Consider the following 16,409-nt stretch of genomic DNA (forward strand, 5'->3'; position numbering starts at 1 on the left):
ACTACAGTGACTGCATTGACTGTTGGAGTGGAATTGGCTATGGGTGATGTCAGGATGATGCTTGGGAGTCTGGTGTCTATGTCAAAATTAGCAGCGATCGAAGATGATGCAGGAACTGTGGATGTGAGTAATGAAGCACCACTAGTCAAACATTTATCTGATTTGAGCATGGCATTAAAAACACATTACCCAACACCTGCAACAACCTACCAAAATGTTAAGTTCAAGATCAAGCCAGGGGAGCCAGCCGGGACACAGAATTGTCCCTCTGCCGTCGCATCGTCCCCTGACCTGGACCCCTGGAGCATCACCGGCCGAATGTGATTGAAATACAGGCTGAACCACTGGGGAAAAGAAAAACATTCATTTAAAATCACACAAACACACACACGGCTATAACGTAATTTTGAATACAAACGTACAAGGTCCTGGTCAGTGGTCAGGGGAACTTCTGCGATTTGTGACGCAGCCGTTTTATGCTCCTTTACGGCAATACAGGAGCCCTCTGGAAAGCGGGTTCTTCCCTGCCATTCCTCCACCTGCAAACACACAGACATGCACATTCAATGACAGGAACACTAATAAACAAAAGGTACAATGAACAAAATTAATAAAGAAGGCTACTAAAATACACGTACTGTCATATTGGTAACTACTCCAGGCCGCTGGAGGAGCTTGAGCATAATAATTGCCTCCAAATAATAGAGGATTAGAAGGCGGTCGCTCTTCTCAAGCAGCTCCCCGGAAACGGCTGCTGGACCCTGTAGTTTCCCTATTAGTGCCAGGAAGTCAGTTTTTGCTAAATCGAGGATCGCCACACAGTCTGCTGGCAGCTTCTCCTTTCCGTAACCCCGGTATCTGAGAAATAAAATAGTAATGTTGAGCTCACCTGTGATTTACGTGCAATCGTTAAAAAGGAGTGATTTTTTCTTTTTTTTAAATACATACCGTTTTTGTGTCAGCTCCTTATTTACTTTTTTCGACATACCCGCCCGTATGCCGTCCAAAGGATCAATAAAGTCTTTACAATCCATGTAGAGAGTTTTGTCCTTGCTTTGAAGGCTGGTGGAAGTAATGGTGTACCTCATGAACCTTAAAGAGAGAGAAAGAAATGATTGTTACAGCCAGAAGACAGCCTATCTGATAATGATCAGTTGACAGTTGCGTGATGTGTGTTTGTTACGTTAAACAGTCCTCACCTCTTGAGACTCTTCCAATAATTGAGCACTGTCTGTTTGGCGAGCTGGGTGTGTGTGAGTACATTAAAGTACTCTCGCACCTTCTCCACTTCTCGAACAAACGACAGGCTCGGCTCATTAGGGTCCATGAAGAACATGAAGCGGGACACATTTTCCACCTGTAATTATACATTACACATTAAAAATCTGCAGGGCTGAAAGTGAAACAGGTTACCATGTGACCACAACACACATTTTATGGGGGGGAACCAAACTACATTTTGGGAACACTTTATTTAACAGTGAGTACCAGTAAATTATGCATAATTAAATGCAAATAAACCTCATCTAAATCCTAACCCTGCCCTAATACTATAAGTAAATGTGTTAATATTACACTGTACTTACATATATAACTACACTGTAACAATGGCACCTTAAAATTGAGTGTAAACTATTTTTTCTTTAAATTGATTTATTTATTTTTCTGTGTGTGTATGTGTGTATGTTTGTGAGATATATAAAGCTATCTTTTCTTTTCAATTACCTCTTGTTTGCTCCGTTTGTTTCCCAAGTCCACACTCAAGTAGACAAAGAACCCCTGAAGCAGAGGGTGGGCGATGGAGTGCTTCTTATAGAGGCCCTTTCTTGCCATCTCCACCCGAACATCAGAGGTCCAATTCGGCCCCCCAGAGCTGAAATCAAATAAACCAGGTGGTCATATGATTGTGCATATGTTCACAAGTAATGATGTACAATCGCTGCATCTGCTTTCTGTGAAGGATGTAGTGAACCTTTACCTCTGATAGTTCTCCTCAGAGCTGTCATCAGATACTGACTCTGGTTCTGGCTCCAGAGCCGCTGGTGCACGCTCAGCATCCGGCGTGGCACGCTCAGCAACCCGCGTGGAGCTCTGAGGAATGCAAGTTGGAGCAGGATGGAGGGGTGGAACGTTCCTCACTACCAAGCCTTTCCGTGTCATTTACCTCCAACAAGCTAAGAAAAGAAAAACAGTGAATACACATTTGATGGAATATGGAGTATTGTACTTCAAGAGGACAGTGTAGTCAGGTATAATGGTTAATTACACACCTAGCCAGAGGATTAGCAGCTCCGCAAATCTCACGAACTGTCTGGTACTCCCAGAACCGGCCGGTGTGGGAGAAATCCGCCATTTCTTTTTTGGCCTGTATAACGGTCGCTCGGATGTCCTCTTCCGAGCTTCCCTTCATACAGGCCGTCCTGAGATGGCCAGGGAGAGTGCGCGGAGCCTTCTTGCAGTGAGGGCAGAGGAAGTAAATCCTGCTGTGGAATGCACTGTATGAACAAACAAACAAAACAAACGGTTATTTTAATACATACAAGTTTTGAAATGAAATGTAGTCAATTTAGTCTGCATCATAATAATGAAGAATTGCACAACAACAAAAAATAATAATAGTAAATAAAGTTTTTTTTTATTTTATAAATGTTAAATAAAATACTTTTTTAGAGCCAAGTACCAGCATTATTGTTAAAGGGATAGTTCAACAAACAAAACTGTAAATTCTTTCATCCTTTACCCGCCCTCAAGCTGTTTCAAACCTGTATGAATTTCTTTGTTCCAACAGTTAACCAAACAGTTGACTGAAGCATTTACTTCCATAGTAGGAAAAAACATATAATGGCAGACAATGGTTCTGGTAGTGAAATTCTTCAAAATATCTTTGTTTGTGTTCAACAGAAGGAAGAAATGCATACATGTTTGAAACATGAGGACGAGTAAAGGAAGACAGAATTTTCATTTTTTGGTAAACTATCCCTTTAAAGTTTCTTATGGAGAGATTCAGTTAGGTCTAACAAACAAAGACAAGGCACTTTTAAACCGCTAATGTAATAATACATAGGAATCACTTACCCTTCAGAAGCCATTGCAAGTTAGAAATAAACAGTTAGATGTTTTCAAACAATTGGTGAGGTAGAAGTTATTCCGCTGACTGTTTGTAGCGATGTGTTTTTCTCTCCCTAGAACAGGTATAGTAAACCTGAAGTTCTGTTCAAACTAGCCAATGAGATCGCAGTTTTGCACCGTAGGTGAGAATGGCCCATCGAGCCATCGGACAATCTAAAAAAACTGGTTTTAGTCAGTGTAACGAGTTCGTAGATGGAAGGAAGGAGGCGGGAACCGGCGAGCGTTCAACAAACATTTATTAAAAATAAATAAACAAAACGAAAGTAAAACCGCGGACAGCCCCTCACGGACAACTGCCCGCAAACACACACAAAATAAAACGTGGGCAGCCCCTCACGGACAACTGCCCACAAACAAAACATAACATAACATAAAATCCAGGCCTGGTCCTCTCTCGTCTTCCGCAGCTCCTGCTCCTCCTTATATGCTCCCGTCACATGGCCGCGAGACGAGACCGGTGTGCCACGCAGCTGGCACTCGTGAACGTTAATCACCGGCCCGCTCTCGCGGTCCCTCGCCCCGCTGCCTGTCACACCACAGTCAGCTCTCAGAAAAAGAAGTTTTTATAAGTTTCAAATTAGTTAAAAATAAGTAAATGTGATCAAATATTTGTAATCTGAACATAATGAGTTTTATTTTGATAGGAAACATGAAAAATTTTACATAAAGGAAAGAAAAATAAGGGGCAATTTTTTTTTTTTTTTTTGCTGAATGTGTTTGTATCTGCTGCTTAAGCAATGATTGACCCCCACCTACTCTCTCTCTCTCTCTCTCTCTCTCTCTCTCTCTCTCTCTCTCTCTCTCTCTCTCTCTCTCTCTCTCTCTCTCTCTCACACACACATTGAAATGATAATAAGTTTGGACAGTGCTAGTAACAATTGTTGTTAGAGACACAGAAGCACTTGGTAAATAAATATATTTACAAAAAAATGAAAAGCCATACTATCGATGAGTTATTTGAAACTTTTATTTCAAGTTTAAAGATATAAATCAGTGATCTCTCATCCTCCTGGCTCACCTGGGACGGCTCTAGGTGGACCTTGCAAAATAAACATCCATGTTGTACCCATGCCAATGATATTTGGGTATATATAGGTTAGGTCCAAATTGAACCCATCTTCCTGACTCCTGTTTTTAATTTGCAACAACATATTTTGTATTATTAAATTATATAAAAAAAAAATGATTAAGTGGATCTGTGAACCTGGTGAAGAGGTGAACCTCTCTGAGGTGCTTACTAAAAATAAATGACAACAACAAAAACTTTATTCACCATAGTGTTTATATTCGTTCAGAATGCTGAATGTGTTTGTATCTGCTGATTAAGCAACTCAACTCTCTCTCACACACACACACGCACACACACGCACACACAGTCCATTGAAATGCTAATGAGTTTGGACAGTGCTAACTACATTTTATAAGAGAGACAGAAGCACTTAGTACATGTTGCTCCAGTGCAAACTTATAATGTTGCAATTATATTTAAAAAATGAGAAGTCAAACTATCAAGGAGTTATTTGGAGCTCTTATTTTAAGCGTATCAAGTCTATTGGTACTAATAATAGAAAGAATTAAATCAAACAATTTATTAAGGTAAATAATTAGGTTACCCTTTTAGCATTTTGAAGCATATTTTGCCCCCTTTCTGTGAGCTTCAGCCAGGACCATCAAAATAATTAGGTTACCACTCGTTTTGTTTTGAGAAAACGAGAAAAGTTGAGGTCTTGATATTGTGCAATTGTGTTATTAAAGATTATTAGAATCATTTAAAGAAGGGGGTTACCATTGTAAGGAAGAGTTGAGCATTTTTTTTTTGTAAATATATAAAATAAATAATTTTTCAAACTTCTGGTACTGACTGGTATCGTGTATAAACTGCTGGTGGGGGAAATGTGTTAATAATATGACTAATTTATACTGAATAATTGCTATGGTAGCAGTGCCGGTTCTAGACATTTGGAGGCCCCGCACCCCCAATTTTTTTTTTTTTTTTAAACACTTAAGACCAATATGATTCCTAACCTTTTTATTTATACATTAAAATTAAAATTTAACATATTTTTACTTACACACTTAGCGTGTTGTTTCATAAGTAGCCTTCCATAAAAATAGCTACAAAAGTAAAAGACAAGATGTTTGTATTAAAAGTTAAAAAGCCAACACACTACTACATTTTTTAAATGTTTCAAATAAAGGATCACATATCTTTGGGTCTATTATCTATATTATGCTGATGATTAGATTATACCCTGACATCAGTAGTAATAGGATGCACCTTATGACAAAAAGATTTATGGCTTTGACCTTTTGACCTTTTGCCCGATTGAACTTCCAGGGGTCACGGTCATGGAGGGGTTTCCGGTATGATTTATGACGTGACCTTTTGACCTTCCGGGGTTCATGGGGATTACGGGTATAATTTATGACCTGCCCTTTGACCTTCCGGGGTTGATGGGGATTACCGGTGTAATATATAATGTTTTTGACAGATGTTTTTATCCTTTGAAGTGGGTATGATAAAGTTTTTATCCTTTGAAGAGGGTATAATATATGATGTTTTTGAAGTCGTTAATAATATATGAAGTCGTTAATAATGATAATATATGTTGTTTTTATCCTTTGAAGAGGGTATGATATATATTTGTGACGGAAAGTTTTATCCTTTGAAGTTCGGGCTATCAGGAACCTCCTCCTCCTCCTCATTCCGTAGCAACGTATATAAACTGATCGATGTGTAGTCTGTTCTACAAAAGAGAATCATGAGCTACATGAGGATGGATGGTTTATCCCCCCGTAAATCGCCGGAAAGACTGCCTAGGGCACCGAGAAAACCGTACGGTCACGTCCGTCTGACAGATTTTCTCCACGAAGTTACCGAATGGAAAACAGCTGAATTTAACATGGGCAGCGGACGCGTATTCGGGTACAGATTTCATAAACCGACACGTACTGTTACGCTCTACACTACCGACAACCATGGAGAGTTTCAGGCCGTGGAAGACCCCTGCGTTGTATTTCCTGAAAAAGACTGGAATCTTTTTTACAATTTTGTCTGGAGGGATCTGAAAGACTGCGGTGAAGAGCCTTTGTACGTTGCAGAGTGGGACAGTGTAACCCCGAATGTCCGGTACCGTGTGGTGGGTGATCACACTAAAAAGATGGTGAAGGAATCTGTTTACATATTCTGCTGTAAAGAGAACACGAAACTCAGCAACGTTCGAGCGAGGGCTGTCATACCTACCGAGCATAACGATCTGTTTGAAATGCAATTATTGTTCAGCTGGGGCGATATGGATCTGCTGAAAGATATTTTCCCGAACATAAACAAAATGTTCAAATGGTGTGACATGCATGACGGATACAGCAAAGTTAAAGTGCAGCTGTTCCACCCCGACAAATGCGTGCGCAGCAGCACTGAAGCTATAGCGTCCACGCCCATTCACTACGCGCATCAAAAACCTCGCCGCAGAGACCCACCCATGCGTCATTTATAAGTCATGACTGAAGAAGCATCATCAGACCCCGCTCATGTCTGTAGCTGCGGTATCTCTTTCGGCAGCATTCTCGACCCTCCTGATGACAACGCGTGCGACCATAGTCTAACTTTCTCCCCCGAACCACCGGACCTCCACAAGGACTGGCTGGATAAATTCGCTTCGGACATCGGATCACACAACCTGACTTACCTCTCCGCTGATAAAGGCTGTTACGACGCTACAGACGGATGTTTCAGCGACGTCGGATTCAAAATCATAAAAGCCGCGACCGTGCTGCTGCTGGAGCATCTCATCGCCGACAAGCTTAAGGACGAATGCCAGGGTTGTGCGATTAACCATCCTAGCCAGCTGCAGCATTCCTGCCTGTTTGACCCACCCAACTTCTTCTTGGACACACACTTTGACGAGCTATCAGGCAAGTTGTTTAAACCCTTCTTTCACGGCATCATCACTATTCTCCTGAACCGCTGCGGGTTAAAATCTAACCCTCATCGTATTCAAGGAACAGTCGGTACTATCCTGCACGAATTGAAAGACGAGCCGTTCATAGCGGCCAAGCTAGAAGAAATCAGGGGGAGACTTCTGGACGCACCCTGCAAGGATATAGTCTACGACGTGGTTGATCTCTGGGAAGGTCTTTCGATTGTGAATGGCTAGCGATCAAGATCCCTCCAGCATGGGTGCGAACTGCAGCCTAAAGAGTTGTGTGGAATTCATGTTTAAAGATCATTACAGAAACCAGATGAGCAATCTGTTGCATAAGATTATTGCGGATGCATCCAACCCCGGATTTCCAATTGACACCGACACGAGGCATGAAGCAAATCTCAAGAAAAATATGGTGTTAATTAGAGGAATGCCTAATTCATGGGATGATTTGACGGACAAATGCGCAGACGGTACCAAACCACCCGATGTCATGATGAAAGAGGTTCTAGATATACTGTTTCAATCGCAGTCTGAGATTGGAATCACAGACCTGTTGTGTTCCTGTACCTATGTGGCGGACGTATGTTCTACACTGATATTGAGTACACGCGGGTATGATGAAAATGATGAAAATGAATTAGCCAAAATTGACGAAATGGAAAACATTGTTGAGAAAATTGTCGCAATGTTTATCGATTACATCCTAGCCCAAAACATGATGGCCTGCAGAGATTTTCTTTTCTGGTTAGACTTTCATTGATGTGATTATTACCATCATAATTTTTTACTAGCCATTATATCCTGTAACAATATTATATTCATATTTAACTTACTTTGTATCCCGTAAGTTATTACTTAGATGTTGCTATATTAACATCATTATATCTGTTTTTTATGTACTTGGATTACATGATCTGTTATTTCATTGTATCCATTTTACTTTTGTATTCTGTAACTTTTTTAATAAAAGATTGATTCAAAATCATTGTACGCATTATTCTTTTTGCAACGGCTGAAACGACATCATGTCGGAGCTCATGAAAAAGACTTATTATACACCATCCAACCCTGGTTCTTTAGGGGGTAAAAAGCGATTAAAAGACGCCGTCTTAAAAGATAGCGGGGTTCGTCTAAGCGATAAAGAGGTTTCAGAATGGTTGGCCGGTGAGGATGCTTACACATTACACAAAACAGCTCCTATAAAATACAAACGAAATAGAGTGGTTGTGTACGGGGTCGATACGCAGTTCCAGGCCGATCTTGTCGATATGACCGCCTACGCCAAGGATAATGACGGTAATAAATTTCTGCTGACCTGTATAGACGTATTTAGCAAGTACTCGTGGGTTCGAGTGTTGAAAAATAAGAGCGGCATTGAGGTTACTAAAGCTTTCAAGTCTATACTCGACGAGGGGCGTGTACCTCAGAAACTGCAGACGGATCAGGGAACGGAGTTTTTTAACAAGCATTTTCAAGATATGATGAAAAAGCACGACATCAATCACTTTGCTACCGCCACGGATTTGAAAGCCAGCGTTGTGGAACGGTTTAATAGAACGTTAAAAAGTCGCATGTGGAGATTTTTAACGGCTACAAATTCGCGCAGATACGTAGATGTTTTACAAGACATTATTCAGGGGTACAACACGAGTTATCATCGAAGTATCAGAATGAGACCCGTGGACGTGGACAAAGTAAATGAGGATCAAGTGTTTCAAAACTTGTACGGCGATATAAAGAAGACCGGGGTTAAACCCCTATTTAATTTCAAAGTCGGCGACGTCGTTAGGATTTCTAAAGTCAGAGGTCCGTTCGCCAAAGGTTACGAGCAGAACTACACGGAAGAATTTTTCACCGTGGCCTCTCGTATCCCGCGACAACCCCCGGTCTACAGACTCACCGATTATGACGGTGAAGTCATCGACGGGGTTTTTTATGAAAAAGAGCTGCAAAAAATAATTGTTAGTAAAAACAAATCTTTTAAAGTAGAAAAGATTTTAGGTCAGAAAAAACAAGGGAAATCTACGCTTGTTCTAGTGAAATGGCTCGGATGGCCTTCAAAATTTAATAGTTATATAGATAAAAAAACTCTGCTGGACTTGCAATCTCCTTAAAACGATGCGTCGTTAACGGGGCCGACCCATACGGGACGAAGGATCGTCATGGATGATCACGGGTTCTACGTCACCTTGCCGTGCAATGCGTCGGCGTCGGTTTATCCTGAAAATCGTATAGCCTGCTATACAACCAGGTTGGCTAAGCCCATAAACTTGAAAGGAGAATGGGAAGTCGGACTCGCCGAAATCGAATATCCTAGAAGTTGGTACATCTTTAATGACGAAGATGGACATTTCATTCTACATAAGGCCCCGGAACCCCCCGACGGCACCTCCACACATATTGGTATTTCTATCATTTCAAAATTGAACATAAACGGCGGTTACTACGTAAACATTCGAGCGATCCTCCGTGCTATAAACCAACATCTCACGCCCTCGGCCGTATTGCATCACGACGAATTAAAAAACAAGGTCTATCTGGTAGCGAAACCCAACATTTCGATGAGTTTCCGGGGGAAACTGGCCATCATTTTAGGAATGACGCAAAAACCTCTCGGAGGTTTAAGCTATCATAAAGAACCCGATTTTACTAAGACCGTCATCTCGTACGCGCCTCATCAAGCGGATATCAACGCGGGGTTCTACACGATGTACGTTTACACAGACGTCATCCAATATCAATCGGTCGGCGATTCGCACGTACCCCTCTTGAGATGCGTACATATAACGGGTAAAAGCAACGACGCGGTCATTGCCAGATACGACAACCCCCATTACGCATCGGTCAACAAGGATCACATCGACAGCATCATCATAGAGTTGAAGGACGATCAAAACAACGAGGTAGCATTTTCTTACGGGAAAGTCATAGTAAAACTTCACTTTAAACCAAAACGTATCCCGATTCTTTAAAAATGGTTTATTATACACCTAGAGAGACCAATACCTCGGACTATGTAAGCTATTACCAAAATCAAGCCGGTAGCGGCTTACCGGGGTATGCAGGGGGCGGGGTTATGTATGGGGCTGGAATAGGCGGTTTATTTAGAGGCCTGTTCAGGATGGCCATACCTCTGTTAAAAAGAGGATTTAGCATCGCGAAACCTCACCTAAAATCGGCGGCTAGAAATATAGTATCCGACGTCGTCTCAAACGTATTGACGCGGTCCCATAACGATAAAGCTCAAGACGGGTCCGGGCTAATGGTCATGGCCCGTAAGAGAATGTCTAAGCCGCCCGGTGTGAGGAGGCGTGGTCAATGGCTAGCACAAAAGAAGAAGAAGAAAGCGGCGAGCGGATCAAACAGGCTCTCACTCGCACGCAGAAAGCGCAAGAAGTCTGTTAGTCGAAACGTATCGATCAAGAGAGCCTCAAAATCTATATTCTAACATGGCGTTACTGCATCGCATGTCGGGAGAATGCATCAAGTCGGAGCTGGACTTATTTACGGTCCCGATGACGCAGACCGTTATTGAGAAAAATGGCTATTTAGAAGTGGCCCCTTTATCGGCCATATCCGACTCCGCTCCGTTGGAATTTTTTATCGCGGGCAACGGCGATGATTATTTGGATCTCAACAACACCATGCTCTATCTACGGGTGAAAATCACGAAACCTAACGGTGATGTGATTGCACACCCGGCGAAGGTAGGGCTGATCAACTACCCCGGAGCCACCATATTTTCACAAGTCGACGTAACCCTGGGCGATCGTCTGATATCTCAAAGTTCGAGCACCTATCCTTATCGCTGCATCATAGAAAGTCTGATCAACTACGGTAAAGATACTCTGGAATCTATTTTCGCCTCCGGCTTGTTTTACAAGGACACTGCGGGTCAGATGAATGTCCACGACCCCGCAGGCAATAACGCGGGGCTGACAAAGAGATCGAGCTACACCAGCGAAAGCAAGGAAGTGGAACTCCTTGTGCCCATACACAGCGATATATTCTTCCAGGAGAAACTTTTGATAAACGGGGTTGACATTAAGATAAGATTTATTAGAGCAAAAGATGAATTCTGTCTGATGAGGTCCGACGATGTGGCTTACAAATTAAATATAGTGGCTGCATCCCTATTTGTCAAGAAAGTTTCTGTATCACCGCCGGTGAGGCTGGCACACGCCCAGACACTACTCTCGACAACGGCAAAGTACCCCGTCGATAGGGTCAGTCTAAAATCATTCTCCATACCCGCAGGGGCTCGTGTTTCGAATCAAGAAAATCTGTTTTTAGGAACGCTACCCAAGTCTATCGTCATAGGTATGGTCGACAACGACGCCTTCACCGGCTCCTACACGAAAAATCCATTCGCCTTTCATCATTATAACTTAGAATTTTTAGCGGTGTACCTTGACGGACAGCAGGTCCCCACGAAGCCTCTTCAGCCCAATTTCAGCGATGGAATGGCGGTACGGGAATATTATCAGCTGGTGATGGCGACCGGGAGACATCTTAAAGATCAACCGCTCGCTATAGGCAGGAATGATTTCCTGAACGGATACACGCTTTACGCATTTAACCTCACACCCGACGAAGAGTGCGGTCAGCACATTTCGCTAATCAAGTCCGGGAATATCAGAGTCGAAGCTCGTTTCAGACAACCGCTGCCGAATACCATTAATTTAATCATTTACGCGGTATTCGACTCCATCATTGAAGTATCTAACAGACGTCAAGTGCTGATAGACTACTATTGAGATGAACACGCTGCAACTCACGGCCGTCATGGATAAAATCACATGCGGGACTCATTTTCTCGGGGTTCTACCGAGCGATCAACTACCCAAAAAAACCCTAAGGATCTTACCGTCAATGGCGATCATTAACACCCACCCTTCCTGGTTACCGGGCGAGCATTGGATCGCGGTTTATTTAAGCGAGGAAGGACCCACATGTTTTTTCGACAGCTTCGGCAACCCACCCAAAAGCCAGAGGTTTCCAATCACCATCAATAACTTTCTAACAGCCAATGGCTCCGCGGTATTATATTCCGACAGACGCGTCCAGGATTATTCATCGGATACCTGCGGTCAGCACTGTGTTTTTTCTATATCATTTAGCCAGAGGATGTGACTATAACCATGTGATGAAACTATACACCGATGATTACATAAAAAATGATAAAATGGTGTCCCTTTTTGTGAGGAGATTAAGACCGTATGTTTGTAATGATGAAATGTTTTCCTGCCTTCACTGTGTGCAGACACGTTTGGCATATAAATAAAAATCTTAAAACTATTATATTTGATAGTCTTTTTTATTGAATCATACAATGGATACAAAATAGAAGGATTCGTTAAAATTCCAACCATTGTCTTCGATCGATAGTTGGGGATTTAAACACAGAGTCTTCGGGCTCTGGAAACACAGAGCGTGAATATTTTCGTCCTCTTTTAGAAGGTCTGGCAAGGGTTTGTGTGGGGGAGTCGGGTTTAGTCTTTAGAGACTGAATTGCACCCCTCACCTGTTGATTCGGCACCGTAGAAAAAGGAATGTTTAATTCTGCAAAGGCGCGTAGAAACTCCGACCATCCTATAGGTCTCCTGTTATCCCGAACCTTTTGCGGAGCCGTAATGTTTTTTAATAAATCGAGCATGTGCGAGCCTTTCACGGCTTTACCCCTGAACACAAACTCACCCGATTCGTTCCACGCACTTAGTTCTTTAGCTTTGGACATCTTGTCTAATATGTATCTGCTGTTTTTCACACTTCTCGAAGGCACATTCTTCAGAACTTCATCCATCACGTGCACATCAGCACCGTCAACTTCAACGGCCGTGGTAGTCGGTAGCTCGTCTTTATTAGGGGGGTCCGGCAGGGTGAGCGTTAAAACACCGGCCTCACGATCGCCTTGTTTAACGACGTTCAAAAACCTGCTTAGGGTATTGGCGTAAAGCTTTGCTTTTTCGTAAGGGCTCAAATCAGTGCGGAGTAAAATATTTCTCATGGATCCGTCCAATTCGTTTTCCACCGTCTGTTGAATACTCTCGCGGGGGTTTTCAGTTTTCATCCTATCCAATTGATGTTGCGGGACTAAATACATCTTCTCCGCATACTCCATCCTATCTATTTGCTATCAAGCTCGAAAGAAATGGTATGGCCACGCTCAGGAGCGGCAAAAGGAATCCGCCCTTCTGGTTGATGACTCGTTTCTTGGCCTCTATGCCTATTTTTTTATCGGCGACAAATTTAATTTCGGCTTTTCTCTTTTTCAGTTTTCTGTACTGTTGACGGTTGACCGGAATCGTTCCGTAGAGAATGTTAAGAGCCACTTCACAAAGGGATAAAATGAACTCGTCGGACGCCGATTGTAAAATACGTCGCCGTTGTTTTGGAGAAGCTTTATGTAGTAGCTTTAACACAGGGAGATGTTTACAAAGTCTGGCTGACATGTTGATCACGTTCTTCTTTTTTTCGGGATATAAACCACTTGACGGTCGGAAAGCAATCCTGTTCTGAGACGGTACTGCTCGGGAGTTTTTGCTTTATAGTCTATCATTAAGTAGCCAAAAGGTCGGTTGACCGCGTCGTGATAGCACTCCATGAAGTATTTTGTGTTTCCGGGGTACATTTGACGCGCTAGCAGCGCTACTTGGTTGACATCCCGAGGGTTTTTAAACAGAATCATATAATTGGTGTTTAAACTAATGGTTCGGCTGAATTTACCCTGTACAAACGCGTTTTGGACTATGTAAACGCAACTTAAATTTCGATGATGAACAAAATTCACAAATACCCTTTGAAGCTCGGAGTTACCACTGGCCTGCTCCATCAAATCATCCACGATGAGAAGATTTGTTTTAGTGACAGGTAGCAAATCATCATCATTCAGACTCTCCGGTATTCCGTGCACGAATTTAATGTCATACAATTTCAGTACATCATCATACAAAGGTTGCCAACAATCATACAACCATACAATGTTTTCAATTTTCTTGGAAATTACATTCAAGCCTTTTTCCAACAAAAGTTTTACAAAATAAGATTTTCCAGAATTTGACGGTCCACTTAAAACAGAACTGAATGGATGTTGTAGTCTGAAATCAAAATAATCGGAAACATCCTGCGGTCGTCCGTGCGTCATCTGATCAGTAGCCATAAGGAAGTGTGGTGTAATCGGGCAAAAGCCTGCGTTTATTATACACCACCTTAAACCTTTTAACGACTGATTTGTTGTGCAATGTGAGAGTCTTTTTATTCCTCACAATGTTTTCCGTTTGAGCTAGGATGTATTCGCCACTATTAGGCGACGTCACATAACTGTCAACCAGACCGATCAGGGATTCCAGACGGATGGTTTGGGAATTTTTAGCATTCAGCGTTATACCCTTCGCTTTCATACACACCGTACCTTTGCATGTGCGAAAGCCATAAGATTTCGGACCGCTGGAACAAAACTCGGTGATAAAATCGTCATATTCGATTTCGCTAGTCAGCTCGCCTAAATGATCCCCGAGAGGCGGCTCCCAGTCGCCGGGCCTAGACACGAATATGACACTGTCTGTGTCCGAGTATAGTAGACGGTCGCCGAGTCGGTCCATCAATGCGTACAATTCCAGGCGCGCGTGTGTGGTAGTGAACGCGCCTATAAACACGTTAACATCGCGAGCCTTACAAACATCGTCTTTGAGCGGTTTATGCTGGACGAGCGCCACGTCGTCTGAGACGAATGAGAAATAGGACAACGTGTCAGTATTACCGAAAACGATTCTGGTGAAAACTTCGGGGTCGCTCACCAGAGTCGTTTGAGGTAAGTTCGGTCTTAAAGAGAATCGTCCCCACAAACTATTCAGAATTAATTTAGTGATAGCCCTCTGGGCAGCGTTGTACTTGATCTTTTCGGGGTCGAGTTGAATCCCCTCTTTTTCAAAATACTCACGGATGTAGGTCTCTTTCTCAGCCTCCGTGACAACGTTCGACGGGTACCCGGACGCTTGTTGTTTCAAACGTAGAAACGTTTTTACATATCCGTCAAACAACGTGTCTGACCGCTGCGGAAAATGCCAAACCTCGTCGATCTTGGCTACCACATAGCCCTTCTCGACGGCTTTTAAAAGCTCTATAGATACCCAACAACCCGACAGCGCTCTTTCCTCATTCGTGTGGGTACAGCTCGTGGTCTGGTTTTGATCGTGAGCGCAGGTTCTGCACAACGGAAACATCAGTTTTCCCTGACATCTGTAAGGGAGGACCGGGTGCAGTAATTTGCGGGAAGGGTACACGGTTGCTTTGATAAGACCGTAATAATTTTCAATCGGTTCAAAATCATTAAAAATGATCTGCGGGTGTTCGATCGGGTAGCTTTTCGTAGCCTGACAGAAAGGATATAACGAAGTGAAATCAAGGTAACGTATTTTCTCGTCCCCGCTCACTTTGTGATAGAGCATATAAGCATTAGTGCGCCCACCAAACAACGCCTCTCGATGTCTCAGTCTCTCTGGGGCAGAATAATTAGCCATAAATTCTATCACAGAGGGGTCGGTCTTTTTCATGGCGTTCCATTCGCATTCCCAAAGAACCTCGATTTGCAAACCGTACGCATTCTGCAGAATTTCAACCTTATCGTCAAACTGTCTCCTGAGAACCCCGTAGCGTACTCCCGACAAGGGGTGTGTCTGATGAGGTTCAAAGCGACAGCAGTGCCCGTGGAAGATGCACCCCGCGTATTCTAACCCGTGCCTCACACCGTCCTGCTCATAGTAGCCGTCTAAAAAGTACTTACCGATCGAAACTTCGCCGTGGTTTACAGCGTGGTGAACGTCTGCTTTTCGACTTTTCTTAACGTACTCGAGCCATTCGATCGATCCGTTTGAGTAGCACTTATTCTGACGGATGTACGCTTTGTTTTGCGTGAGAGCGAGCGTGTTTCTGTCGAGATAATGCGTTTTGCAGACCCCCATCGAACAACTGGCGATCGTCGTGAATGCAAAAGGGTCGAGTTTGGCGCATTCTATGAACGCCTCGCGGTATTTCATACAGCCTTCGCGTAATAAGACGACGTCGTTAACGCCGTACGTGTACAGTTCTTGCCTAAAGTCAAACCGTTCGCCCTGAACCGTGCTGTACCACGCGTCGAACTTTTTGCGGTCTTTATCCGACATGTTATCGTAGTTGTAGAACTTTTTGTCGGGGTAAGGTCCGACGTAGTTAGCGTTTTCAGCAATGTTAAACATGTGTGGAAAGTATGTTTTTCCAGTCATCGTTTCTAAGTCTAGCGCCGCGGGCATTTTTGCTAACGCCATTGGAAAAAATGCATAGCTATCGATATACCGCTGGGCAAACGACTCGTCG

The 16,409-nt window shown here is 43.0% G+C and overlaps 2 protein-coding genes across 2 annotated transcripts; one reads left to right on the forward strand and one right to left on the reverse strand.

The window, feature by feature from the left end:
* Positions 1-206: 206 nt before the first annotated feature.
* On the reverse strand, positions 207-2,160 carry LOC137039795 (uncharacterized). The gene is made up of 7 exons (XM_067415068.1): positions 1,979-2,160; positions 1,726-1,873; positions 1,200-1,357; positions 949-1,092; positions 639-858; positions 423-539; positions 207-344 (listed from the first exon to the last, which is right to left on the reverse strand). Exons 1-7 carry the CDS (start codon positions 2,158-2,160, stop codon positions 207-209), a joined length of 1,107 nt encoding a protein of 368 aa, XP_067271169.1.
* An 8,347-nt stretch (positions 2,161-10,507) lies between these two features.
* LOC137039796 (uncharacterized protein F54H12.2-like) lies at positions 10,508-11,815 on the forward strand. Its single transcript, XM_067415069.1, has one exon. It carries the CDS (start codon positions 10,508-10,510, stop codon positions 11,813-11,815), a length of 1,308 nt encoding a protein of 435 aa, XP_067271170.1.
* Positions 11,816-16,409: the final 4,594 nt, after the last annotated feature.

Source organism: Pseudorasbora parva, chromosome 14, assembly GCF_024679245.1.
Source record: "Pseudorasbora parva isolate DD20220531a chromosome 14, ASM2467924v1, whole genome shotgun sequence".
NCBI lineage: Eukaryota > Metazoa > Chordata > Actinopteri > Cypriniformes > Gobionidae > Pseudorasbora > Pseudorasbora parva.

Excerpts from the sequence above, each read along its gene's own strand:
- LOC137039795 (XM_067415068.1), bottom strand. The coding sequence starts at position 2,160 with ATGACACGGAAAGGCTTGGTAGTGAGGAACGTTCCACCCCTCCATCCT. Across the intron at positions 859-948 it reads AAGGAGCTGACACAAAAACG|ATACCGGGGTTACGGAAAGG; the intron begins GTATGTATTTAA and ends TTTATTTCTCAG. Across the intron at positions 540-638 it reads GAGTAGTTACCAATATGACA|GTGGAGGAATGGCAGGGAAG; the intron begins GTACGTGTATTT and ends GTGTGTTTGCAG.
- LOC137039796 (XM_067415069.1), top strand. The coding sequence starts at position 10,508 with ATGGCGTTACTGCATCGCATGTCGGGAGAATGCATCAAGTCGGAGCTG.